Source organism: Panthera tigris, chromosome B3 (assembly GCF_018350195.1).
Source record: "Panthera tigris isolate Pti1 chromosome B3, P.tigris_Pti1_mat1.1, whole genome shotgun sequence".
Lineage (NCBI taxonomy): Eukaryota > Metazoa > Chordata > Mammalia > Carnivora > Felidae > Panthera > Panthera tigris.
The window spans coordinates 145,536,961-145,563,311 of record NC_056665.1 but is presented as its reverse complement, the minus strand read 5'-3'; the positions used below and the strand labels follow the sequence as shown (position 1 = coordinate 145,563,311).

The 26,351-nt window shown below is 59.3% G+C and overlaps 2 protein-coding genes across 7 annotated transcripts in view; both read left to right on the top strand.

Moving 5' to 3' along the window:
- Positions 1–147: 147 nt before the first annotated feature.
- GPR132 (G protein-coupled receptor 132) lies at positions 148–7,747 on the top strand. The gene is made up of 2 exons (XM_042990721.1): positions 148–235; positions 5,390–7,747. The coding sequence occupies exons 1-2, from the start codon at positions 229–231 to the stop codon at positions 6,511–6,513; spliced, it is 1,131 nt and encodes a 376-aa protein (XP_042846655.1). The 5' UTR covers positions 148–228; the 3' UTR covers positions 6,514–7,747.
- The window catches only part of CDCA4 (cell division cycle associated 4), a 29,856-nt gene continuing 3,655 nt past the window's right edge, over positions 151–26,351 (top strand). Inside the window, exons 1-2 of one of the 6 annotated variants that reach the window (XM_042990722.1) lie at positions 151–235; positions 15,252–15,376. The gene's annotated coding sequence lies outside the window, so the exon portion shown is untranslated. Of the gene's footprint in view, positions 236–12,264; positions 12,374–15,251; positions 15,377–16,608; positions 16,663–19,946; positions 19,983–20,177; positions 21,076–24,415; positions 24,425–26,351 lie in introns of those variants that run through there. The other 5 variants (XM_042990726.1, XM_042990727.1, XM_042990723.1 and 2 more) reach the window with 5 other exon arrangements.

Here is a 26,351-nt window from a genome sequence, read left to right as displayed (position 1 = left end):
AAATACAAGATTTGACACATAATAAATGCTCACTAAGGGTTGAGTCATCTGTTGAATGACTTAATTTCTGATCTAATCTGATTTTCCTAAAGCCATTCCGTCCTACTCTTTGTCCAGGTCACTTTGAACTCTTGGAGCAAACTGCTCAGTAGGATCGAGAAGACACATGACATGTACTAGAAGCCGGAGTGCGTGTTAGAGCCTCTCTGAGATCAGAGCAACTCAAGTATGCCAGGTGAGCCCCCTTCGCGTCTCCGCCGACTTTAACCACTTAGGAGGGACTGCAAGAATTTTTCTAGAATGCACGTCACCTCAACATGGGGGTAATTACTTCAAAACTTAGCGTGGACAATAGCCTTGTCTAAAAAAAAACCGTCTCCGAAACAATAAAGGTGTAGGGTCTCCATCAAGACACAGGGAGGCGTCCGTTTCTTTGCTCTCGAGGTGCTAGGAAACACCGGGAACAGGACCGCGAGGGACCGGGGTCTCCTATCATGCCCATCTCTGGCCAAGTGCCGAGCCCCAGAGCTGTCACCTGTCACCTGTCTCCCGCCCTTTTCCCAGGGGGTCGGGGCCCTCGTATGCGCCTGCGGGGGAGGGGGGACAATTGACAAGTGGGCCCGACAGTGCCCAGGCCCCCGTGCCTCGGACCCTCGCCGGTAAATGGGGATGGCTGTTCGTGTCTCGGGGAGCAGCGGGGGGAAGCCACCTCACACCCATTAGGACCATTAGGACGGCGACCCTCACAAAACAAAACACCAGAGCGTTGGCGAGGACGGGAAGAGACTGGGTCCCCGTGCACCGTTGGCGGGAACGTTAAGCTGGCGCGGCCGCTACGGGAAACAGCCCAGCGGTTCCTCACAAAGTCGAAAACAGAACTGCCGTGTGATGAGCAATCCCACTATGGGTATTTACCCGAAAGAAGTGAAAGCCGGTGTCGAAGTGACGTTTGCACGCCCGAGTTCTCGGCGGCGTGCGTCCGAAAGGGGGGAGAGTGGAAACGACCGGGGCCTCCATCGATGGAGGACTGCGTGAACGCACGCGGCCCAGCCTTAGCGCGGAAGGACGTTCAGACACTGGTGGCGGCAGGGATGGGCCTTGAGGACCTGAAGCCGAGTGAGGGAAGCCAGACGTAGAAACGCAAATCCTGTGTGACCCCACTCCTGCGGGGGCCTGGGGGGGTCGACTCCCAGGGACTGAGCAGAACGGGGCGCGGGCGCTGCGGGAGCCGAGGGGACTTCGGGTTTAACTTCCGGTTTAACGGGGACAGTGTGGCAGTGTGGCAAGCGTCCCCAGCGTCTCCTGAGGAACTGAAAGGCAGGGGCCGGGGGCCAAGGCTCTGGTAAGCGTGTGTCACCAGGAAGGACACAGACGTTCGTTTCTGTCTCAGGTCCCAGAGGAGGCGGGGGAGGGAGGACGGGGTCCAGGGTGGCCCCGGGCACAGGTCGGGCGGTCAGAGGGGGCCCAGGAGAGCAGGCTGGGCAGGAGAGGGCGGCGCCCGGGACGAGGCAGATTCCTTCCCCGCGGCGGGTCCCCAGACAGTGCGTGAGTCTGCAGCGTCCCTGCCGCTTACAGCTGGGGGCTCACGCCTGAGGGCACGCTTCGTCCTTGTGACTCGCCCGCCCGCCACAGCACCTGCCCCACAGGGGCACCGGTGAGGGAAGGCAGTGAGGACCCACCTCGGGCTCTGGCAGCTTGAGCCGGGGCTCAGGGCTGTTCCCCTCACCGGCTTCTTGCTGTTGGACGGGGTGGTGACTCAAAGGTGGCCGTCAGGTCACGCCTTCCTCCAGGGGCCTCTGTCACAAGCAGGTGCTGCAGGGCCCCCCGTGTCCGGGCATCTTCCCAGTTGTAGGTGAAGGGACCCTAGGGGCACTCCCTGGGGCTCCCACTTCCCATGCGGTGGCCCGTCGGCCAGCCTCAACGCGTTCCTGCTACGAAACACCTCAGAGCTGGGTCACACATCGGCCGAGCCCTGTGAAAGCTTGTCTGAACTCTCGAGGGGAAGGAAAACCCTGAGCAGGGGTGGGGAAGGTGGTCAGCGGCACCGGGCCGGGTGGGTGGGTGTCCGAGGCTGTGCACCGACGCGGTCCCTTCCGTCCCGGGGCATTGGGGTCCCCAGAACTCCAGAGCCCTGAGCGTCTCTGGCCCTCGGACTTCGTGTGATGCCACATGATGGTGACTGTCCCCTGTTACTGAACCTCAGTGAGAATCAGCACAGGGACATTCACAGGCCTAAGACGGCACAGAGGCCGTTTTACGTTTCCGCCCTGACTCACTGCTGTTTGTTTCCTAATGGGCAGGGACAGCAGGTGAGCCGTGGCTCTGGTGTGGGAGTGGGTGTGGGGCTTGAAAGGGGTCACCTGCATACAGGACCCCAAAGGACAGCCCTGGGCAGTGAGGGCTGGAGTGAATCCGAGGATTCCTGCCTGCTGGCCGCCAGAGCTCGGATGGGGGTCCCAGGCGACTGGTGACTGGAGGCGATGCCCCTTCCACTCAGGCGATGCCCGCAGGTAATGCCCAGCAAACGTGAGCTCAGAACCGCCTCCCACCTTCAAGGGAGCCGGGCTGTGGCGCATGGGCAGGGGCCAGAGGGCTAGTGCCGCGGGGTTAGAGCCCTCAGCCCTCGGTGCCAACTGCTGGGACGGCCTCATGGGTGCGACAGGGGCACCTGGGGCGCGTCGGGGGCACGCAGGGCACAGACTGAGCCACAGGCCATCCGGACAGACTTGGAAAGGAGCCAGATGGAGTTTCCAGGAATGAAAGCTGTATCACTTGGACGAGTTAGACACCGATGAAGGGACTCCTACCCTGTAGCTGGACACCAGCAGGCTCCTTGGATGGCACGGGACAAGGGGGCCGAGGTGGAGGAGGCCCCACAGCGAGATGAGACTCGTGTGTCCGACACAGCCGAGCAGAGCCCCGAGGGCGAAACCCGGGGTCCCTGCACACTGGTGGGATCGACACATTCTCGGATTCCACAGGTCCGAAGGCAGGACAGCCAGACCGACGGGTGACTGCTCCCCGCTTCGGAGGCCAGAGGACGGAGCACAGGGCGTCCACGTGCCAAAGCCGCGGGGGGCCCCTGGGTGAAGAGGGCGTCTCAGGCGGACCCGCGGGGCTCCTACCAGCAAGGTCCTGTCCTTGGCAGAGGACGTCCTGAGGCAGGACAAGGGGTCTCGGGAGGGCGGCCCAGAGGAGGCAGGTGAGCCGGCAGGAGCCCGGCCGCCGCGTGGCTCGTCGCACAGGGAGGACGACAAGGCCAACGTGCGAAGCTAGAAACGCGCGAGCTCCCACACGACCGGAACCCTGGGGGGAGCGGTGCGTCGGCCAGTTGGGCCCCAGAGAGATAACGCTCGGGGCTCCCGGGCCACACGCTCAGGAGGGTGTAGGCTCTGACGAGCTCCCGACACACGGAGGCGCACATTTCGTTGCCAGGGTAGCCTCTGAAAACCTAAAAATAGACTTGATAATAACTTCCAAATGAGTAGAGGCGGGAGACAGAATTTAAGAAGTAAACAAATCCAGAAGACGTGTTCGCTTGCTTGGCGGGAAGGGAGAGTCTGTCCTAGCCGCTCTCCTTGGCTGGTGGAGGGCTGCCGTCTCCCTGTGTCCCCACACCGTCTTCCCCACCCGTGTCCCTGTGTGCGAATGTGCCCACTTAATAAGAACACGGTCCCAAGGGATTAGGGCCCACCCAAATGGCCTCATCTGAACCCGGCCGCCTCTGCAAAGACCGGCCCCAAATACAGTCATGTTCTAAGGTGCTGGGGTCAGGGGTCCCCCACGTGTTTTTTTTTGGGGGGGGACACAGTTCAACCCATAACAAAAGACAAAAGGGGAATAAAAGCAAACAGAAAAAGCAGACAAAAGAGCACAAAGGAAGGTGGAGAAAACCAACAAAACCATATCGGTGATGTCAAGAGTATAAACGGATTGCAATCAGTAACTGGGAGGCAGCGAGCGTCAGATTTCTAACTCCAGTCGGAAGTGTCACATCCAAAACATAAGGATGCAGACAGTCTGGAAGTAGAAGGTGGGGAAAAAAATACCAATGACTAGTCATCGAGAGAGAGCTGCTCTTTTTATATTAAGTACTAAACAAAGACTTAGTATTAAAAGCATTATTAGAAATTACACTGCCTTCCTGTGGTTGTGTTGCAAATGACTACAAACATAGAGGCTTATAAATGCCCATCTTCATTGCTCGGGGGATGAGAGGTGAGAAATGGGCTAAAATCAGGGTGTCACAGCCGTGTTCCTTCTGGAGACTCAGGGAGAAGCCGTTTCCCTGCATGTCCGGCTCCCAGAAGCTGCCTGCGTCCCTGGGCTGGCAGCCCCTTCCTCCCTCTTCAGAAGGGCCAGCGGCCCCCACGTCCCCACATTCCGGGACCCTGTGACAGCACCGAGGCTGCCCCGGCAATCTATGGCAGCCTCCCTCTTTTCCTAGTGCCAGGCAATTCACAAACCCAATTCCATTTGCAACTCCTTTTGCCACGGAACCAGAGTTGCACATGAGCCAATCAAGCTGCTAGATTCACAGGTTCTGGGATCAGGAGGTGCACGTCTTTGGGGGGGCGGGGGCGTTATTCCGCCTACCCCAGAGATAAAGAGACCATGACTTCATAGTACAGAGGTCGATTCATCAGGAAATCAGAACCGTTTTTAACTCACACGCACCAATTAACAACGGCTTAAAACACATAAAGCAAACCTTGAGAGAACTACAAGAAGTACACAAATCCCCCATCACGACAGGGTGGTTAATCACTTTTCTCCATAACTGACGGTTGAAGCAGGCAAGATGGTGGTGTGCACGAGCCGGGGTCAGGGGTGGGGGTCAAAGCATGAAAGCTGCTAGAGAAGGGCGGTGGGGGGGGGGCACCCAGACTCTATTGAAAATGTGCACAGAAGAACACTCACTCAACAATTAAAGAATACACTCTGGGGGTGCCCAGGTGGCTCAGTTGGTTAAGCGCCCGACTTTGCTCGGGTCATGATCTAGCGGTTCGTGAGTTCAAGTCCCACGTTGGGCTGTGCTGACGGCTCGGAGCCTGGAGCCGCTTCGGATTCTGTGTCTCCCTCTCTCTCTGCCCCTGCCCTGCTCACATTCTGTCTCTCTCTGTCTCAAAGATAAACACTAAAAAAAAAAAAAGAATACACTCTGTTTTCCGACACACAAGCAACCCTTTGAGAAATGACCTCCGTGAGTTACGAGGACTCGGCGTCACACGGCCCACGGGCCGTGCCGCCGCCAGGCTGGAGCCCAAAAATCTGACAGGCATTTGGAGAACCCTTAAACGCCTGGTGCCTCTGGTCTGGAGCGAGCACGAGTCGTATGTTCTCTTGGTTCCCAGGCGCCCCCGTCCTCACGCTTGTCTCTGTCCCACAGGGAACGACACCCTAGTAAGCGGCCCCGTCTCGGCGACCCCGTTTCCCGGCACGGGCCCCTGTAACGTGTCCTTCGAGGACAGCAGAGTGGTCCTGGTGGTGGCGTACAGCCTCGTGTGCCTGCTGGGCTTCCCGGCCAACTGCCTGACGGCGTGGCTGACGCTGCTGCAGGCGCGGCAGGGCAACGTGCTGGCGGTCTACCTGTTCTGCCTGGCGCTGTGCGAGCTGCTCTACATCGGCACCCTGCCCCTCTGGGTCGTCTACATCCGGAACCAGCACCGCTGGACCCTGGGCCCGTGGGCCTGCAAGGTGACGGCCTACATCTTCTTCTGCAACCTGTACGTCAGCATCCTCTTCCTGTGCTGCGTGTCCTGCGACCGCTTCGCGGCGGTGGTGTATGCCCTGGAGACCCGAGGCCGCCGCCACCAGAGGACCGCCTTCCTCATCTCGGCGTCCGTCTTCCTCGTCGTCGGCCTCATCCACTACCCGGTGTTTGAGATGGAAGACGGGGACACCTGCTTCGAGACGCTGCCCACCAACACCAGGGTCGCCAGCTACTGCTACTCCCGCTTCGCCGTGGGGTTCGCCGTCCCTCTCTCCGTCATCGCGTTCACCAACCAGCGGATCTTCAGGAGCATCAAGCTGAGCACGGGCCTGAGCGCCGCCCAGAAGGCCAAGGCGAAGCGCCTGGCCATCGCGGTGGTGCTCATCTTCCTGATCTGCTTCGCGCCCTACCACCTGGCGCTCCTCGTCAAGGCCGTCGCCTTTTCCTACTACGAGGGAGACCCGGGCTCCATGTGCGCCTTCGAAGCCAAGCTGTACACGACCTCCGCGGTGTTCCTGTGCCTGTCCACGGCCAACGGCGTGGCCGACCCCATCATCTACGTGCTGGCCACGGGCCACTCGTGGCAAGAGGTGTCCAGGATCCACAGGGAATGGAGGAAGTGCTCCGTGAGGACAGACGTTGTCAAGCTCACGTGTTCCAAGGACTCAGAGGAGGCGCCCCTGCCCACGACGCTCACTAACGGCCACGCGATCCCCAGGATCGTCGAGCCCCTGGAGCCACAGCCGCGTGCGTGGGGCTCACCGTGCACCTTGGAGAGGCCGGGCGAAGAGTCGTGTTGAGCCCGCGTGGGAGCCCAGGAGCGGTGGTGTGGCTTCCCCGTCCGCTGAGCTTGCCAATGGGTGCCCATGGCGCTGGCCGAGAAGCCCCCCTCTGGGAAACCTGCCAGGATCTTTCGTTCCTGGAGCCACGCTCTCTGTCGGCCCATCAGGGTCCCGGCCCCCCAGGCTCCCCCCACCCGGGCCGACACAGGAGGCGGCTCACCCAGGCAGCGCGCGGCTGGCAGGCCGGCCTCTTCATCCGCACACATCCCGACCGGCTCACCCGGCCACTAGCAAACAGCAGGGCTGTGGGCAGGGGCCGCGTGCCTGCCCAGTGTGGCCCTGCACGGTGCCCGGTCACATGCAGTGATGACTTTATTTCCCGTGCTTTTCTGCAAGCAGTGCTTAGATGACCGCATAGTACTGCAGGGCATCTTTGTGCTCCGTCTCAGGATGCCCTTCCCGCAGGGCCAGCTCGCTGTGGGACAAGGCCGACGAGGGGGCAGGAGCCCAGGCCTGAGGGCCCTCGGCTGGGCCGACTCTGTGCCGCGCAGGTCTGATGTCACGGGCTGCCGGGGACTCCTCGGGGGAGCCGTGGGCTGGGGCACCAACTGCTCTGACTTCAGCAGGGCAGCCGACGGGCCTCCTGTAGGGTGGCCCAGGTCGAGAGTGCCGGCGGACACCCGGGAAGGGTCAGACGCTCAGCTAAAGAGGCCCGGAGAACGGCTGGGATTCATTCCTTCACGTCAAGGCTTCCCGGCCTCAATGCCAGGGGAGAGGCCGCCGAGGGCTTGCAACGGGGGGGCTCAGGAGTGAGCAGGTGACAGCCCCAGGCCTCCAGCCCCTCCACCAGGTGCGGATGGAGACCAGCACGGAACCTGGTCTGCCGTGGGGCCCAAAAGTGGGGTCCCTGAAGACGCACAGCGTCAGGTCACGTCCGGGCTCGTCTAGGCCCGGTCACGTTGCTGCCTCGGTTTCCCTATCTGTAACAAGGCCAACGACACCTACCACACGCTGACCCACTACCTGTCCTTCGGGCACTTCACACACCTGCAGCTCACGCCTCAAACAGGAGCCCGGCGGGCTGTGCGCCCGGCGTGGGGGCCTGGGCACCCCGGGTCCCCCCGAGCTGTGCCGGGCCGTCGTGTTACATTGTGCTCTCGTTTCTGTAAGGCAGCGGTCACTGTCCGTGGTGGTTCTTTGTAGTGAGAGCCATTGAAAAGATACACTTGGAAATAAAAATGCGAAAATACACGCCACTCTCAGGTGCCTTCCTACCAAAATAATGCCACCTTCCCCTTTTCAGATACGTGTTTTCCTCTAGGGCTGTCTGGGGGCTCCAAGCCCGTGGGAGGGGTATGTGCCCAGGCTCTGGGGTGACGGCTGTGGCTTCAGGGCACAGTCTGGAACACTCAGCGCTGGGGACGGAGTCCGGTGTCCCTGGACGGGGTGCTGGGGACGGAGCCCGGTGTCCCTGGATGGGGCACTGGGGACGGAGCCCGGTGTCCCCGGACGGGGCGCTGGGGACGGAGCCCGGAGCCCTCGGACAGGCCCACAAGGTGTCCATGCTGAGCCCGCGCCGTCCTGCCGGGGGCCATAACCACTCAGCGCAGACTGAGCAGCTTAGCACCAAACTTGTTCTCTCCGGCCGCCGTCGCGGGGGCTGGGTGTCCAAGATCAAGGTGTCTGCAGGGTGGGCTCCTTCTGGGGGCTCTGGGGGGGATCCCTTCCAGACTCTTCTCTCAGCTGTGGGCGGTGCCCGGCATCCCCGGCCCGACTCCCGCGTCGGCCTCCGTGTCCGCGCCCTTCTCCTCTGGGACTCTCCGCCTCTCCTCCCTGTCCCAGGGCCACGTGCTGGGCTCCAGTGTCCGCGGGGCACGGGCGCAGGCGCGCTGGGTTCACAGCTGTCCCGGCCCAGCGTGCTCCGCTTCCTGTCCTTTGTCCTCGGGGAGCTCAGAGCCTGCACCCCCTCCCCGTGGGCACCAGGGTGACCAGGCTGCCTGAGGGCCCCCGGCCGGTGCTGCTTTGGCGGGGGGCGGGGGGCAGGGGGGGGCTTCCGGGTCTTTCCACACCTCAGCATGAGAGGCAGCGTGGTCCCTGTGCCTCAGTACCACCCCAGGAGCGCGTTCCGGACAGGAGAGAAGGAACAGACGGTTGGCTTTCGCCATCACGTGGGTCTAAGCTCTGTGCTAGGGGCTCTGTGGGGGGTGTCTCCTCTTGTCACCATAGGTCGCTGATGGCGGGGGGTGGGGGGGGGTGGGGGGGGAGGGGACTGACGCCTGGTGGGGCGGGGCCTCATGCACAAGGTAGAGCGGCTGGAGCCGGGGTGGGCCCGGGTCTAGGGCCGGGGGTGTGACCTGCAGGGTCCCCTTCCCTGGGGGTCTCAGAGTGTGTCTGCAGTGACAGCATGGGGACCCATGAGATTAGAAAATGAATGTGGGGAGAGACGGTGACCACTGGGGACAAGGAGAAGCTCTGTGCTGAAGGCCCAACCAGCTCGGTGTCCACACTAAGACACTACTCAATCCACACCCCGCGGTGTTAGCTGAGGGGCTGCTGGGGGAGTCCAGGTGGGAGGGGCTGGGCTCTGGCCACGTGCCAGCTCCGGTGTGGGTGCAGGAGCACCCAGGGAGCAAGGCCGGCCCTGCCCTTGAGTGTGAGATCTTGGGGGCAAGAGGCAGAGGGCACCGGGCCCGAATCCCAGCGGGACAGGGACAGCTGGGGACGTGGTGGGCACGGGCTGGCCTGGTCTGTCCCGTCCGCCTGGCTGTGCTCCCCTCCTTGAAGATTAGCGATAGTGTTGTCCTCACTCGCTGACCGCAGACCTCTCGTGTTTTCATCTGACGTGTGCTGCTTCCAGAAACTTCTCTGGTGAGCAGTGGGGCTGTGCTGGTGAGCAGACCAGATATCCAAACATGAGAACTTCACTCGCCCCCCACCATGCCCCCCATCTTCCCGACCCTCCACCTTCTCATCCCCCCACTTACTCCCCCACTCACCCCCCCCAGTCCCTAACCCCCTCTCCCTGTCCCTCCCACCTCCCACTGCCTCACTCATTCACTCTGGGTCCCCCTCTCCCCTCTTCCCTCTGTTCCCTCCACGAAATGCTCCCTTGGGCGCCGGAGGGAGGAGGGACGCCGGCAGTGAGGTCCACCCTCACAGTCCCAAGGCCAGCGCCCCAGGTGGGAGCCCTGAGACCCCTGCAGGGTGGCACCCCCCCTCACCTGGAGCCCACCACCCTCACTCCTAGGCTCTTTCCCTCAAGCGTGTCCCCAGGTGGGGCCACCCGCTGTTTGCTCACTACGGCCTTCCCAGCTCCCTGGACACGGCCTGTGCCTGAGTAGTCCCCTCTTGTTCCTCGAGGGACAACGGGGGCCAGATGGCCACGTGTGTGGGCGAGCTCCATGCCGGCTGGGGAGCCCACACAGAACCCTCACATAGGACCAACCTACCGGGCACCCTCTGTTCCTGCCCTGACAAATACACCAGCACGTCAGGTGCAGGTGGGGCCCCTCCTCAGCCCACCCCACCCTCCGGGCACTGCTGGTGGCTCTGGTCCACAGGTGCACACCCTGGGTGGACCCCGCAGGAGAGGCCGGAAGGGCGCAGCCGGGAGTTCCGGGCCCCTCGGTCCTCAGTCGACCTAGAAGGGGTGGCATGTCCCCGACCCCGAAGCCTCTTGCCCCTGGGAGGGGTGTGTGCAGGCTCTCCTGAGTGGTGCACAGGGAGTAGGCGGGGCTGGCCGTGGGACATGGGCTCCTGAGGACAGCTCGCTTTGGCCAGGTCACTCCACCCTGTGTCTTCCCTGTTTGGGGAAATGCCTGCAGGGCCGCCGGGGACATTAACTGAGATCATGTATGTCCCTGGCTTAAGCTGGCCTGACACAGGGTGTACGCTCTAAGTAGGTTAGACACTGTTCTTGGGGTCCTGGGAGGTGCCGAGTTCGCGGCGGCCCCTGCAGGTGCCGCGTGCGGGCACCAGGGGGCAGCACGGCCCCGTTGGCCCCGCTCTTGTTCTAAGGGAGGAAGGCGCAGGAGGCCACGGTCGGGGCCGGCGGAGCCCTGCCGCCTGGGCGGAGGGGGGTTGCTGACCCCGAAAGCCTCCCGCGCGCAGAGCTGAGTCTAAGGAGAGAAACGACCAGTGGCCTTGAGCCCTGGCGACGAACGACGGCCACGCCGTCACTGACAGTGCCATCAGTCCCCAAGCCAGGGGCAGGGGTGGGGCTCAGGACTGGGCTCCGGGAGGGGCGCCCTCACGGATCCGGGAGGGGGCGGAGGCCAGCGGGGCAGAGACTCGACGCCAGGGCAGCGGGCGGCGGCAGCAAGTCCCCCCGGGAGGCACCGCCGCCCGCCCCGCGCCCCCTCCGCAGACTCCACCGGGACCACGGAGGCACACGGTAACGAGTGTTGGTGCACACGCGCAGAGGTCACAGCCCTGGGACACGGCCGGCAGGACGGAGAGGGGGCGGCTGCTCCCGGAAACAGCCTGGCGGCCCCCCAAACGGCTACTCAGGCGTCGCCCCCTGCCGGGCAGAACCACGCCTGGGGCCTCCCGAGGCTGACGGCACCGTCCACACGGGGACGCGCACCCGGAGGTCCACGGGGCACGCTCGCGATGGCCGGAGGGTGGAAACAGGCCAGCAAAATGCGGTGTATCCCCCGGTGGGACGTGGCTGAGTCCAGAAGAGCGAAATACTGACACGCTGCATGCACCGCGGACGGACCGGAGGGCAGCTCGGCCTTGGACGGACCCCGACGGCAGCTGGGCCACGGACGGACCCGGAGGGCAGCTGGGCCACGGACGGACCTCAGGAACAGCACGGAGAGACAGAAGCAGACACGAAAGGCCACGTGGAGTAGGATTCCACTTCTCTGAAATGTGCAGAATGGGAAAATCTGTGAGGACAGAGCAGGTTCAGAGTTGGGAGGGGCGGTAGGGGGTACAGCTAAAGGGGACAGGCTTCTTCCTGGGGGGCTGGTTGCACATACCTGTGACTGTGGCAGAACCACTGACTCGTACCCTCAGAGAGGTATGCTGTATGGTACGTGATTATGTCTCAATGAAGCAGTTTAAAAAAACAAAGATGCATCAGACTGTGGCCCCAAAGCCCCTGAAGGGACAGTCTGGGGCCACCATGGCTCAGAGGGGGCAGGGGGAGGCTGAGATCCTCGGCTCCCGTGGCAGGGAGAAACCCAGATGCACCCCCCCCCACCCCAAGCCCAGTCCGGTGTCGTTTGAGGCAACAGGGCGGCAGAGGGGGCCTGGCAGCTCAGGATCTGCCTCCCAGCAGCCTCAGCCCCGAGCCGTCAGGTGGGAGGTCAGCAGGGCACCCGTTGTCCGTGCTGCTCAGGAGACAGTCCCCTTCCTGCATCATGATCATTCCTGACCAGCCTGGGGGTGAGCAGCCCTGCCCAGCCTGTCCTTTTGCCCCTGGGTTTGGGCCCAGGGTGGGCTCTGATTTCTTAAATGTCAGCCTACATCCAAATCACTGAGGGGCCCTGTTAAACACAGAAGGGACCCAAGGGCACCTGGGTGGCTCAGTCGGTTGAGCATCTGACTTCGGCTCAGGTCATGATCCTGCAGTTCGTGAGTTCGAGCCCCGTGTCGGGCTCTGTGCTGACAGCTCAGAGTCTGGGCCCTGCTTCGGACTCTGTGTCTCCCTCGCTCTCTGTTCCACCCCACTTGCACTCTGTCTCTCTCTCAAAAATAAATAAAGATTAAGAAAATTTTTTTTTTAAATACAGAAGGGACCCAGCCCCATGGCTCCTGAGTCAGAGCGTTTGCATCTGGGAGTCCCTGGCTCGTGTCCACACCTAGAGAGCCTTTGAGTCTCAGCCCGATGCCATCGGAACGGCGCATATCCAATTTCGACCAGTGAGAGGTGAGCCTGGAACTCAGTTTGCCTCCTGGGGGAAAGGCTCTCTCTTTCCCTGGACCCGCTTCGAGGCCAGGTGCGAGGTCTGGAGCTGCTGCAGTCACTCTATGACTGTGGGCAAAGACACGGAACCAGAAAGCCCGTACCAAGGGGAGGGCCTCCGTGTCCTGCACCTGCCGTCCCACTCCTTGGCCGCGTCAGGGCCAGTGACGTCGTCCTGCAATACCCCCCTGCTCTGTGCCTGGGGCCCGCCCCCCTCAGAGGGCATGGCAGCCCCCCCACCCAAACCTCCTCTCCTTCTGCTCTCTCACACTGGCACCCGCCTCGGCTTCTCTGCGATTTCACAGGGATGCTATTTTCTTTCCTGTACTCTCACACCCACGTTTGCTCTTACGAATTGCCTGTGATACCTCCGTGCAGGCAGCTGGGGTGTCACGGGCCCTGCTGACGCTCGTCCGCCCCCTCCCCCCACCTCCAATCCTGTTCTCCTCCCTTGAGATCGTCACGGGCACCTTTGCAGACTCCTCCAGACTATTCCTAAACATTGGCTTGGCCACATAGGCACCCGTGGAAACTACGCGGGATTGTTTTTGCTTTTATCCAATTCTCCATTTTGAAATAACTTCCAATCTGCAGAAAAGTGGTACACTTAGTACTAAGAAATTCTGGATGTTCTCTCTCTTTACCTAGATTCCCCAACTGTCAACATTTTATGGCATTTTCCCTATTATTCACTCTCTCCTTCCATATAACTATTTATTTCTGCACCGTCTGAGAATAAGGAGTCTCTCCTGCATAAGCGTAGTGCGGTCTGAAAAATCGGGAAACCACCACTGATCTAACATCCCCACCATCTTGACATGCTGCACGTGTCTCTGCAGAATGCCCCCTTCCTTAGCTGCGTCTGTGTCCTGTGGTTTCTGTATTTCTGTGGGGTCCCCGGGAGGCGAGGCCGTGTCCTTCTCCTCACGTCCCGCCTGCCGGAGGCCCTGAGTGCCCATCCAGCCAGCACCGCTCGCGTGAGGTCTCGCCACTTGGGTGAGATAACACCTGCCAAGACCCCTCCCTGTGAAGATAACTGCTGAGCACCTTGCACTCATTAATTAGTAAGTAGTTACGAAGCAGTTCATAGGGACGGCGTTTGTGATTTCTTTGACGAGGCCGGGGTTCCCTTCCCTCTTGGGGGTGTACCTTCTTACATCTGGACTGATGTCAGCACGGATTCTGGGCTGCTGTCCTACTCGAGGGCCTACCGTCCGCAACTTTCAGTGGGATCCTGCGTCCTTTGGACACGTCGTTTTGTTTAGGCACTTCCTTACCTTCTGGTACAAGATGCCGAGCTCACTCAGCTCAGCCTTTTCCCGGAGGTGCCCCAGCTCCTCTCAGCGGAGAGCAGTGCGAGTGAGAGCCGGGCCCAGGGACGCCTGCTGTCACCAGGCGGCACCGTTTCCAGAGCGGGAAGATCTGTGCGTGTGTCCACAAACCCGCGTGCAGACCCGTATGTTAAGCTGAGTGTCCTCTGCTCGCTCCACCTTCCCGACACCCCAGCGCTGGGCTGAGCTGCACTGGCGCCCTTCTCCATTCGTTCGGGGATTTTCCTGTGCGGTCCCCAACAGCCAAAGGCTGGTCCCCACGGCGGGAAAGGGAAGGAGGAAAAAGGGGGCAGAGTGCGAAGACACGGCTGATTTGTGGGAGTGGGCTCTCCGGGGTGGTTGGAGGGTCCTGGCACGGGTCCGAGCCAGGCGGAGGCCGTGGGCAGACCGAGGGCTGCAGATTGGAGGCAGAGATGAGCAAAAGAGAGGCGTCGGGAGGACCCCAAGGTCTTTGGCGGAGTGGTGAGCAGCTGATTGAACCAGTAAAGGGAACAGGATGCTTTGGGTGGGGGAGGCAGACTTCCATTTCAGATGTGTAGGGTGTAGACAGAAGTGGTTTGAGCACTGGGCCCTGGGACACTGCAACATCTGGAGGGGGGAGAAGAGGAGGAACCAGAGATGGGGTTCTGCAGGGGGGCCTAGGGAGGCCCAGAGGAAAAGCAGGCAGGTGGGCCAACAGGCCTCTGGGGTCCCCAAGATGGGGCCACCCACTGGCTGAAACGGATGGTGATGGGGGCACGTGGGCATAGATAGCAGTTACCCCTGTAAGGAGACCGAGGGCCCCTTCAACAAAATCAAGTCCCAGCCCTCCGAGGATGCCCACCTACAGGGCTCACCCTTGGAGGTCATGCGTGGAGAGACAAGCCTCAGAGGTGTGTGGGGGGGGAGCGGGTGGGCAGAGGGGACCCCGAGGGTCTGGTGGCATCTGTGAGTTCAGGCACCGTGTGGCCTGTGTGCACCCCAAGGTTATGCTGGGGGGATGGAATGCCAGGGGCATTTTCAGGGTGCCGGTCCATGACCCTCTGCCTGCCCCTGAGGCCTGGGCCCACACAGAGGGGAGGGTTCCCCTGCTCGGCTGGTGCCGGTGGCCTCAAGGGAGATGCCCGGCCCCCGCCGACCGTCTCCCTGGGCACCGAGGGGGTCTGGGCTGTTCGCCTGGTCGGGAACACAGAGGCTGGGGAGCTGGGGGTGGGGTCTGCACGGGCAGAGAACAGCACGGTCCCCGGCCAGAGACCCAGGCAGAGGAGTGGCGCTGGCCGGGGCTGGACGTGCGGGGAGGAGACGAGGGGCCGAAGGCAGACGCGCTTCCTGTCCACCTGGGCTCCCTGGGCCCGGCTCACCCGTCCCCCCTTCCCGTGCAGCCCCAGAGAGCTGGGCGGATTTCTGTCCCTGCGGCACATCCAGCCCGTCTGTGATGAGGGCGGCTCTGAGCAGCACAAAACTAAACGACATAAAGGAAAGCATTTCTTAATGTCATCCTTTTTCTTTGTTCTAATTTTCGTAAACAACAGAGTACAACAAGGAAACTTCCAGGATTCTGCCCACCTGAGGACATCTCGTAGGAAAGGTTCACAAGTGACACACCGATGCTGGCAGCAATGTTCCCGATGTCGACGTGAAGCTGACTCCTCAAAGTGTAAGTGTAAGCGTGGCCGTGTCCAGAGGGCTGGGCGATGAGGCCGGACTGGTGAGGTAAACCCCCTGACCTACTTTAGCTGGCAGCATTTGTGTCCCCTGCCCAGTCCCCACCCCCTCCAGCAGCAGACAAGAGATTCTGGGAAAGGGGGTGGGGGGTCAGGGTTGGGGTCCAGCGAGGGTCCACACCAGCAGGTGGGCCTGGAGCATTTCTGGGGCAGGGCCACACGGCTCACAGCCTCGGAGTCCCCTCTGTGCCCGGGCCCGTCACCCCCCCCCACCCCACCCCCACACTGTGCCCGGGCCTGTCACGCCCCCACCCCACCTCTATCTACCTGCCAGACAGGAGCCGACAAATGGACCCCCCCAGAGCGTGGTCCCAGGCGAGCCCAGGTGTCCCAGAGTGCGAGGTGACAGGCAGGGGCTGTGGCTCCCCTCTTTCTGCCTGGACGTGGCCCGGGCACATGCAGGGCTGGCTCTGTAGAGGGGGTTCTGCAAGAGGCCGGAGAGCCACATGCACGGTTTTCTTTAGTACAGAAGAGACTGGATTCTTTGACCGGCTCAGACACACATGTGGTAAGGAGTCCCCAGGATTAAAGGCAGACATGAGGCTCGAAGCCGACCTGGGCCCGTGGCCAGTGCATCGCCTGGGTTGGCCGCTGGGGCCCGCCTCTGTGGACCCTGCCCTAGACGTCTTAATTGGCTTACTTATTGGAGCACGAGTAGAGAATGTCCCCAACGGGACCGTATCAAACATACGTTAGCCACCTTCACTCAGACCAAGTATGGACAGTCTCGGGGTCCCAGAAATCTCCCCGGGGCCTCCCCAAGCCCACTGTCCCCTTCCTCAGAATAGCTCCACTTGATCTGAACTTTCCATCTGTGGAATGGGCGTGCGCTCTGCAGTCTGGCTTCTTTCTCTCAATGTTCTGTGCTGAGATCCATCCATGCTGCCCTGGGCAGTGACGGCTTAGCTGGCGGTGTGGCCTGGTGGTGCAGGCCCCGCCCCTCATGCCCATTCTCCTGCTAGGGGCGCTTGGGTTGTTTTCCCTTTGGGGCTGTAATGGAGAGTCCCTTCTATGGGCATTCGGGTACAAGTGTTTTTGTGAACAGGTGTCTGTCCCACGGTTCTCCTGAGCGGCCGTCCCAGCTCACAGTGTGGCCGCCCTTCTCCACGACCTCCTGGCTGTCCCTGGCCCTTTGCCTTTCCATACAGATTTTAGAATCAACTTGTCAGTGTCCACGAATCCAAGTGAGGGCTGGGATTCGGAGGGCACTGAACTGAAGGTAGGTTTGAGAGAACCTGTATCTTTACGAAGGTGAGTTTCCAGCGGGGGCCCCACTACATTCCCCAACTTAAACAGCCACTGACCTCCCAGCAGGGCTTTGCGCTTTCCAGGGGCGGTTCTTACACATCTGTAGTTAGATTTATCTGGTGCCGATGTTTTTGGTGCTTTGCAACGGTATCATTAAAACATTAAAGACTCCACACTCAGCACGGAGCCCAATACGGGTCTCGATCCCACCACCCTGGGATCATGACCTGAGCCGAAATCGAGTCCGATGCTCAACTGACTGAGCTACCCAGGCGCCCCTAAAGAATGTTATAGTGGCCTGTTACTTGCATATATAAATATGATTATCTGATGGTCATGCTTAAATCTTTATTCATTTGATCCATTCACCTGGAGATTTGCTATGGACGGAATTGTGTCTCCCTCAAATTCCTCTGTCCAAGTCCTGGCCCCCAGTGTGACGGTCTTTGGAGGCAGGGCTTTTAGGAGGTAATTAAGGTTAAAAGAGCTGGGAAGGCAGGGCTGCTGGCTTCAGCACAGGGAAAGCTCTCCCTCTCTTCCTTCCTGTCCCCTTCCGGGCACTCCTGTCCCGTTGTGGACACCAGAAACCAAACCAGGATGGCCGAACGCTCCCCTTGGCCTTCCAAACTCCAGAACTGTGAGAACACAAATCACGAGGGTCTCAGTCCCCAGTCTGGGGTCTCTGGTTTCGGCAGCGCTCCAGGCTAAGATGAGGTTCTGTGGATTTTCTACATTCGAAAACCGATCGTCTGGGAATAATGACTTCAGTTCTTTGCAAATCCTTTTCCTCGCCTATTTGCCACCCCCAGCCCCCCTCCCCGCACAATGTCTGGTATAAGTGTGGGAGCAGAATTCCGCCCCTAACTCCTGATCCCAGGAGGAAGCTTTCACTGTTTGACTAGTCACCGTGGCACTGCCCATAGGTTCTTGTAAATGCACTTCACTTCGATGGAGTGAGCCCCCTTGTTGTGTAGCAGAAATATGGGCCTTGCCCAAGGAGAGGTCTGTTCTTTGCCCCGGGTCCTGGGAGGTGATCCCGAAACCCCTGGGCTGTCCTGCCTGCGGTGGCGAGTGTTGGAGGGGGGTGCAGGGACCACACCGCAGAGCAGAATACAGGGAGGGGGCCTCGGGTCACTTGGTGTGGAAGCCCCAGGCGTGGGGCCCTCCTGGTCCCTGCCCCATGAACTTCTTCCCCTGCAGGAGTTTAATGGGCACACTTTCAGTAATAGACCACGACTGTAAGCTTTCAACCAGTTCGGTGAGTCTTTGTACTGAATTATTGAACTCAGGGTGGTCCTGGCGGCCCCCAACTTGCAGTGCCTGTCGGAAGTGAGGGGTGGCCTTGTGCACTGCTCCTAACCTTGCACTTGTATATTTAGTTTGCTACGTGTCTTATCACGGATGTGGGCTCATGCCATCAGGGGATTCTTCTCCACCTATGGAGATTTTCAGCTATTTTTCTTCCTGCATTTTATTAACGTCGGGAATTGTTTTGGTTGGTTTGGAACGTTAACCTTCTGTCCATCGGAATGACCCCAACGTGGCTGTGATGGTCGTCTTCTCACGGGGCTGGAGTTGCCGACATTTTGGTTGGAAGTTGACGAGGGCTCGGCCTGTGCTTCCTCCCTCTTGCCACCCCCACCCTTTCAAGCTTTAGCACCGGGGCGATGTCGGTCCTCTCGGTGGGAAGACTTCCTTCCTTATTCTCCAGAACGCTTCGTGTAAGATTGCTGCTACGTCTTCCATTGGGGTCCTCTTAATACATCCTAGTTCTCCTTGTCATTAATTCTCATGGAGAAAATGAGTGCTGTTTTTAAACCTCTGATAATTCCAGTATCAGGATCACCCATGAGTCTGTTAGTATTATGTGGGCGGTTTTTTTTTTTTCCCTTGTTTTTCCCTCATTTTTGGTTTTGTGTCTAGCTCTGCCTGTTTTCATTTAATGCTGAACATGCTGGGTGAAAAAGAGTGGTGGCTCTGGATACCCTTACTCCAGAGATGTTTGATTTTTGCCCATCTGACAGCACGAACGGCATCTAGGGTAGTCGAATATGCTCGGCTCGTATTCTGAGGCCCAGCACCGGCCTCTTCACCAGTTAGGCACTGAACTGTGCCCACTTTCTATTGGTTCGTCCACCTTGCTTTCACGTGTGTTAAGGGGCATGTGGCATATGGCTAGGAGCAAAATCTCCCCCTAGCTTTTCCACTGTTTGACAAACGGACATTTTAAATTTGTGCGGTCACACTGGTCACAGCCCATAGTCCCCCCACCCCAGGGCTGCCGTACCCTAAGTGGCCTCCCTACGTCTCCCCTCTCCCCCTCCCAGATGTGTTCTCCACAGCGATGCTCTCCCGGCCCCCCTCAGAACCTGCCCCTCTTCTGCACAACCCTCCAGTGATCTCCAGCTCACCCCCTCCCTTAAACTCCCTTCCTCTCCAGCCCGGAATTCTCTCCCTCTTCCATGCCCCCTTTTTCCCAGAGGCCCGTGTGCCTAGGGTGCCCACCTCACCTTGGCTTTTCCTGACAGCATGAGGGGCACCACACTCACAGCCACCCCCCCATCACGTGACACAGCAGACCCAGAAGGGCTTTTACTCCCCGTAACTGCAGCCCTGGCCTGCACAAGAGCAATGTTGGTTGAATTAACAGTCAGGATTTGCTCCTCTATTTACCTTTTCCCCTGAGAAAATTTTTTAAAAACCTCCCCTGCTTTGGACTTTCATGGTTTCACTTCTTACGTGAAACCGGGGAAGTTCCTACAGTGACCTGGGCTGGGGGCGGGGGGGGGGGGGGGGGAAGGGGAGCTGCTGCCCCTTGCTGCTCCCCCCTCCTCCCACAGCTCTGACTCCCCCCACCCTCTCCTCCCCTCCCCTTCCAGCCCACGGCTCTGACTCCTCCCACCCAACCCTCCCGTCCCCCCCCCCCTCTCAGGCCCACTGCTCCGAGTCCCCTCACCCTCCCCTCCAGTCCCAGTCTTCTCCCGCCACGCCCCGCCCCGAAGGCCCTGCGCCGGCGCGCCGGGGCCGCGCGCGGAGACCTGGGAGCGGACGGGGGCGGGGCGGCCAGGACGCGGGGCCCCCAACGGCCAACGCGGCCGCGCGGGAACTCGCGCGCCGGGCCCCGCCCGCGGTTTGAACAGGAGGCCCCGCCCCCGCACTCGGCCAATCGGCGGGCGGGGCGGCCGGCGCCATGGCGACCCTTTGTGGGCGCGGAGAGGCCCCGCCCGGCCCCGCCCCGCCGGCCCCGCCCCTCCCTCGGCGGCGGGCGCGGGCGCGGAAGGCGGCGGCCAGGTGAGCGTCTCGGCGCGGGCGGCGGGCTTTGTGCGGCGGCGGGCGGGCCTGGGCGCCCGGGGTGGGGGCTGCGGGCCCCCGGGGGAAGGCCGGGGTCGCGGGGGCGGGGAGGGGGCGCGACGCGGGCCGCCGGCTCCCCCCGCCCGTCCGCCCGGAGGGCCGTCCGCCACCTGGGAATCCCCCCTCGTGCCGGCTGCCCTGCGCTACTGGCGTCCGAAAGTACTGCCTGCGCCCCCCCCCCACCCCCGGCTCTCATCACGCTGCGGGCTTTTTAAGAGGGGAAGCGCGAAGCGGGGTCGGCGGGGCCGCTGGGGCGGTGCGGCCTCCGAGGGCAGCCCCCACTGCCTTCCTGCCTTGGACTTGGGAAGGGTCCGCGCGGGGAGCCCGGCCGACTTGAGTTTCCAGCCCTGATCAGAGTCCCCGCGCTCCCCTCCTCGCCCTCGTCCGTGCTCATCTTTCGCCCCTTCCCCGGTGGTGCGGGATGCCCGCGCTCCTGGGTTTCCTCCTAGCCCGCCTTCCTCACGGAGTGAGTGGGTGGCTGGCCGCGCAGTGCTGGTGCCTCATCCCAAGTCCTCTGGGCGGCACGGGTTCCGCTAGTAATCTGATGCCCTTCCAGAATGGCCCAGCCCGGGGCACCACGCTCTGGAGCCCGGGAGGGTCCACTTTCACTTCTTTTCCTTTGTTTCTGGGTTTGACTTGCTTGAAAAAGGAACGTTGGGGATATTTCGCAATGGCTTCTGTCCCCCGTTCTGTAGCAGACCCAGCTTCTCTTTAAACTGGCAGGGGAGTTTCAGGGTGCTGATGGCGCCTGCCCCCTGTGCTGTTCAGCTCTAGCTGCGTGGGCGGTGGAGGCGGGCATCGGGGAAGGGCGGGGTGGGATGTGGGAAGAGGAGGGTTCCCAGACCCCAGTTGGGAAACTTTTCAGTCGGCTCCCTGTGGCTGCCTGCGGTGGCACTCAGGTGTGTGGGAGCTGGTGGTGCTGGGACTAGGAAAGGGATCAGAAACTCTTCCGCTAGTCAGAGGCAAGCTTGAGTCCACCTCCCTGAAAGCCTGTTGTCTGCAAAATAGGATCGCCAGGAAAAGAGCTTACCAGGTAACCACAGTTTGCCAGGAGATGAGCTGGTCCAAATCCAGGGTTTCCCAACTGTTTCCTCCTCTGGTGGCCTTTATGTCGCATGCACAGGACAGCAGGACCGAGCTAACTGTTGTTTTAAAACAAGAAAGAAATTGCCTGTTTACAAAATTAAGTTTGATGTCTTATAAACTTCCTGTATATAACTACTCTTTATTTTCAAGTTTTGGCACGTTTTACAATTGAAGTTGAAGTTCAGAATAGAAAGTCAGTTATGACTTTTTTCTAGGTAGAATGGCAGGTTTTATCCTGGGAAGAGGGCTGGGAAGTTTTTTTTTCAGCTTGCTGATGGGACATATTCCATGTGGAGGGAATCTGTGTATCATTCCAAGTCGCAAAAGTCCCCGAAATTCACTTGTTAGTAATTGCCGAAGGAGAGTCTCAGACGGTGATGATGCAGCCACAGCTGGACTCCCGGGCAGCGCTTCTCAAGACTTGGCCACGCTTGCTCTGTCGTCCCATTCTCCTCTGGTGAGGTATTTCAAAGACAGTCTGATCGTGTGCCAGAAACTGAGAGCCCATGTTGGTCTGCCTGAAAACCCTGAGTGCCACGGGCTGAAGGTCGTGGTGAAGGGTCAGGTCTGAGCGGAGTCTGTCCCCTGCTGCCCCAGCTCTTCTGCTCGGAGTCTGGGGATCCGCATTTTCCACCGGCCTCGAGATTGCTGGCCACACGCTGTGAGAGCAGCTGCAGGAGAGGCCAGTGGGCAGGAAGGGTGAGGGGTCCACCAGGCCAGGCTCCCCTTTGCCTTGGGGAGGGGGCCCTGATTGGGCGGACACAGCACCCCTCCCTGGCTCCCCCTGCCACACGGAACCACTCAGTGTGTCTTCTTCAGTTTTTTCTGTTGGTCACCCCTTGTTCTGGAGGCTGCTGTGCCTTGACCACGGGGTTGACACCGCTGGCCTGCTTGTCCATGGCTCAGGAGGGTTTGAGCCAAACACCATCGACCCTGAGGGGTTGGTGGGGTGTGACTCAGCAAGACGTTCTGGCTATCTGGAGTGGACGGAGGTGTGTAATACGGAGGTTTGTTCTGGAAACATGCTTGTTATCCAAAGCACCTGCATCGCAAAGCGAATTTCCCCGTAAGAAATACCGGAAACTCAGATGACTCGTCGTACAACCCAAATATATTCATATAAAAATGGTTACGACATAAGAAAACGCAGATTACAAAGCTAAATTAACCTGCCCTTTGAAAACCCTCCTGGCTGGTGTGAGGGGCACAAGAGAGGAGGGTTGCTGTGTAGGATGACTTTTATCACTGACGGAATCACTGCTCTCTGTTGGCTCCATGGAATCTTTCCTTTCGCGCAACTTCAACAAGGAACCTGTCCGATGACCTAGAATGAAGCAAAGCATTCCCGAGCTCCCTCTTGGATGGAAAAGCAAAGGGCGGTCCGGAGGCGCTTTGAAGTGACAAAAATACACAAGTGCCAGTTGTGGGCACCTTCCAACGTCCTGAAAAATCACTGATTTCTTCCAAACACCGCGGCCTGAGACCGAGCGTCTGAGCATGGGAGATGATCACCCACAGTCCCACAGCGAGTGAGCGAGAGAGAGAGAGAACTATCGGCTAGTTGTGATCATGTGACATCTGGCGGCACGTACGGCTCATATCGCAGGACACCGCTTGTGTATCAAGTTAAAATTTATTCAAAATGTTTACTGGTCTTGCAGAACAAGTTACTCGTGGTCCAAGGTTTTACTGTACTTTCTTGTTCAGAACTTAATGGTGAGTCAGGCTCTGCAGTTAGGACAGCCTGGGAAGTCTGGGGTCTCGTGTCCTGTGTTCAAAGGGTCAGGCGCCCCAGGCCATAGTCATGGGCTGCCCAAGAAGCTGGGCTTGGACCAGTCCAGCCGGGGGATCTGTGTGCTCACCTCCACTGCCTTCAGAACCATATTGTGTGCTGTGTCCCAGAACCACACGTAGGAGGGTGAGTCTCACCGGCCACCTTCTGGGCTCGGCCTGACGCATCACCCTGACACAGGCTCTGGTGGCAGCCCGGTGGCTTTTGTGATTGCATGTGCTGCCCTCGAAGTCCTTCTCAAGTCGCAAGTCTGCCAGCATTTTCTTGTACGGAGTATAACAAAACCTAACAGTTGCTCAGGATTTGGCCCATTTGAAGCCAATAATTCGAGTGACTCTGAGCACATACTGGTCCTGGCATGCTGATCCAGGCACTTAGTGATACACGGGAGGCAGTGTCTAAAATGGTTTGGATTCACATTAACGTAGCCTGCCCCCGTCAGCTCGTTTACGTGTTTTTCTTTATCAAGCCATCGCTTAATACAGTGAAATGAACAGTTATTACTTGCGCTGCTCAGTGAATCTGACGAATGCCATTCTCCTGTCTGGATAGGGTGCATTTCCGTCGTCCTGGAGGGTTCTGGATGATCCCATCTCCTCCACTGGCAGCCCCTCTGCTAGTTTGCACCTAGGTTAGCTTTCCCTTTTCCAGAAGTTCATATGAATGGAGTCGTATGGTACCTGTTTCTTTGGTCTTGCTTTGTGATTGGGCATAGCGTTTGAGGCCCATCCTTGCTGTTGCATAGACGAGTGTGGATTTTGTTGCTGGGGAGCGTTCTGTTGTCAGAGACCCCACAGTTTACCCATTCGACTTGCTTATTTTGAATCTGAAAATAATGTTTACGTCTGGGGTGGTGACACAGGGTAATGGCAGAGGCACAGAGGAGGAGCTGGAATAATGGGCGAGGTGAAGGGGAGCTTCCAGCGATTGTGAAAGAACCATACGGAAAAACCTGGTGGAGGGTGAACTGACTCAGCCTTCCCAGAGAGCGGCTTGATAACGTCCATCATGAGCCTTACAACTGCCCCTACCTTTTTAAGCCCTCGTAGAAACTCCGGAATCAAGTGCTACAAATACCAACATCCAGGGTTAGAGCCCAGCATCACTGTGACCGAGAGGACTGTGAGCAGTGTGAATGTCAGGGAACAAGGCTCTGTTCTTCATAGCGACGCACGGCCGTCGGAGGTGATGGTGAACCTTTGCACGACGTGGAAAATGTGACCAGCAGGAAAGCAGAACTCGCAACGAGCTCTCAGATGCACAGAGAAGAATGTGCTTAGGACGATGCTAAGAACCTGCGTGATAACTGGTTCAGAGGGGCAGGGCCGGGGTGGTTTTTGTCTTCTACTTTCTTCTTTTTTTTTTTTTTAACGTTTGTTTAGTTTTGAGAGAGAGCATGAGCAGGGGAGGGGCAGAGAGAGGGACACGGCATCCAAAGCAGGCTCCAGGCTCCAGGCTCCGAGCTGTCAGCACACGGCCAGATGCGGGGCTTGACCCACAGACGGTGAGATCATGACCTGAGCCAAAGTCGGACTCTTAACTGACTGAGCTGCCCAGGCCCCCTGTCTTGTACTTTCCGATACTCTTCTCAACTATCGACAGTGAGCTGCGGAGACAAATGGAGGCACCCATGTGAGAAGAGCAAAAGCTGTTTACCGGACGCAGTTGCAGCCAGGGAGTGGGTCACTGCCTGGCTTGCGGCTACTCGGGTAGCTGCACTTGGCTACAGACGGCCGAGTGGCAGCACTGCCTCCTGGAACAGGGTTCCGGGGCCCGGTGGGCCTGCAGGCTGGGGGAGCAAGGAGCCCTGGTGGTTTTATGGGGAGCACGTTTGGCGTTTCTAGGAAGTGGGGACAAGTATTAGGGAAGCCCTCAGTTTTTGAAGTCCTTTCCTTGGGGCGACTGTGACAGAAGTCATCGGCTTCCTGGCCTGTCACTGGAGATAGAAGTCTGACTTCCTGGGCTGTGTTAGCCTTAAAAATAAGTCAGTTATTTTACCAGCAAAAATGGGTGTATTTGGGAATGACAGAATAGCAGTTCCAGGTGTGAAAAATAGTAGAGGGAAACGCCGTTTCAAATGGCATCCGGGGGTGGGCAGGGGAGCTCTCACACTCATTGCCACTGCAGACCCAGCAGGAAGAGATGCCCCTTGCACACCGGTACTACCTGTTAGTGTCCCAGCAGGAGAAAAGAAGGTTTCCTCCTTCCCCAGCAACTGCCCAGCCAATGAGAGATGGTTGCAGCCCAGCTAATGAGAGGCCGTCCCAGCTCAGCCAATGAGAGGCCTCTATACTTCGAATTCCCAGTTTATTCCAATAGACTTTTTTTACAATAGCCCCATTCCCTAACCTCTCCCCCCCCCCATTAAAAAAAAAAATACCAACTGAAATTTTGTTATTCCCAAATACGCCCATCTTTTGCTGGTGAAATAACTGGCAGGTTTTTTTTTGTTTTGTTTTTTGTTTGTTTGTTTTGTTTTGAGAAAGCGTGTGCAAGCAAGAGAAGGGCAGAGAGAGAGGGACTATTAGGCTACATGCCCAGCACAGAGCCTGACTTGGCTCAATCTCACGAGCGGAGCCAAGATCAAGAGTCAGACCTTTGGGACGCCTGGGTGGCTTAGTCGGTTGGGCATCTGACGTCGGTTCTGGTCGTGATCTCACGGTTGGTGGGTTTGAGCCTCGCGTCAGGCTCTGTGCTGACAACTCAGAGCCTGCAGCCTGCTTCGGATTCTGTGTCTCCCTCTCTCTTTGCCTCTCCCCGCTCACACACGCTCTCTCAAAAATAAGAGAGACCCTTAACTAGTTGAGCCACCCAGGTGTCCTGGAAGTTTTATTTTTAAAGTTAACAGGACAAGCAAGCTTTTTCAAAGCCATAGGCAAATCCAACAAAGGAGAGTAAGGAGTAGTTTGGAGGAAAGGAGAAGGAGGAGAAAAGCGGGAGTTCAGGGTGGTGACTTTCTCATTGCCTGAGTGGCACGGGTGCTCAGGTCCTTGTGGGGGAGGTAGTGGGCTTATTTCCCTGCAGGGCCTATAACTGGTGATTCTTCCTGGGATCGGACAGTGAGTGGTCCTGGCTCCCCCTTCCAGCCTCTCCGTTTTAGTGAGTTTGTCTTTGTTTTCTCAGCTGGTTGCTACAGGGAAGGGTTGGGGTCCTGGATGGATCTAGCGACCGTCCTCAACATACGGTCTTTCGGAGCAGGTATGAATAAGGGCTCTCTCTGGGCGGCTCCTGCTGTGATGTGTGTCTAGCACGGTCTGCGGCCGCTGTTGACCGTCCCGGCGAGGCTGGCCCCGAGTCCAGCCTGGGCGTGAGAGGCCCCTGCTGGACCAACAGCTCACAAACTCATCTCTCGGGCTTGCAGAGGACCCCTGAGGAGAGGGAGGTGGGCCCCCAGGGAGCCGGGTGCTCGATGTGGCGCCTTGAGCTCTGCC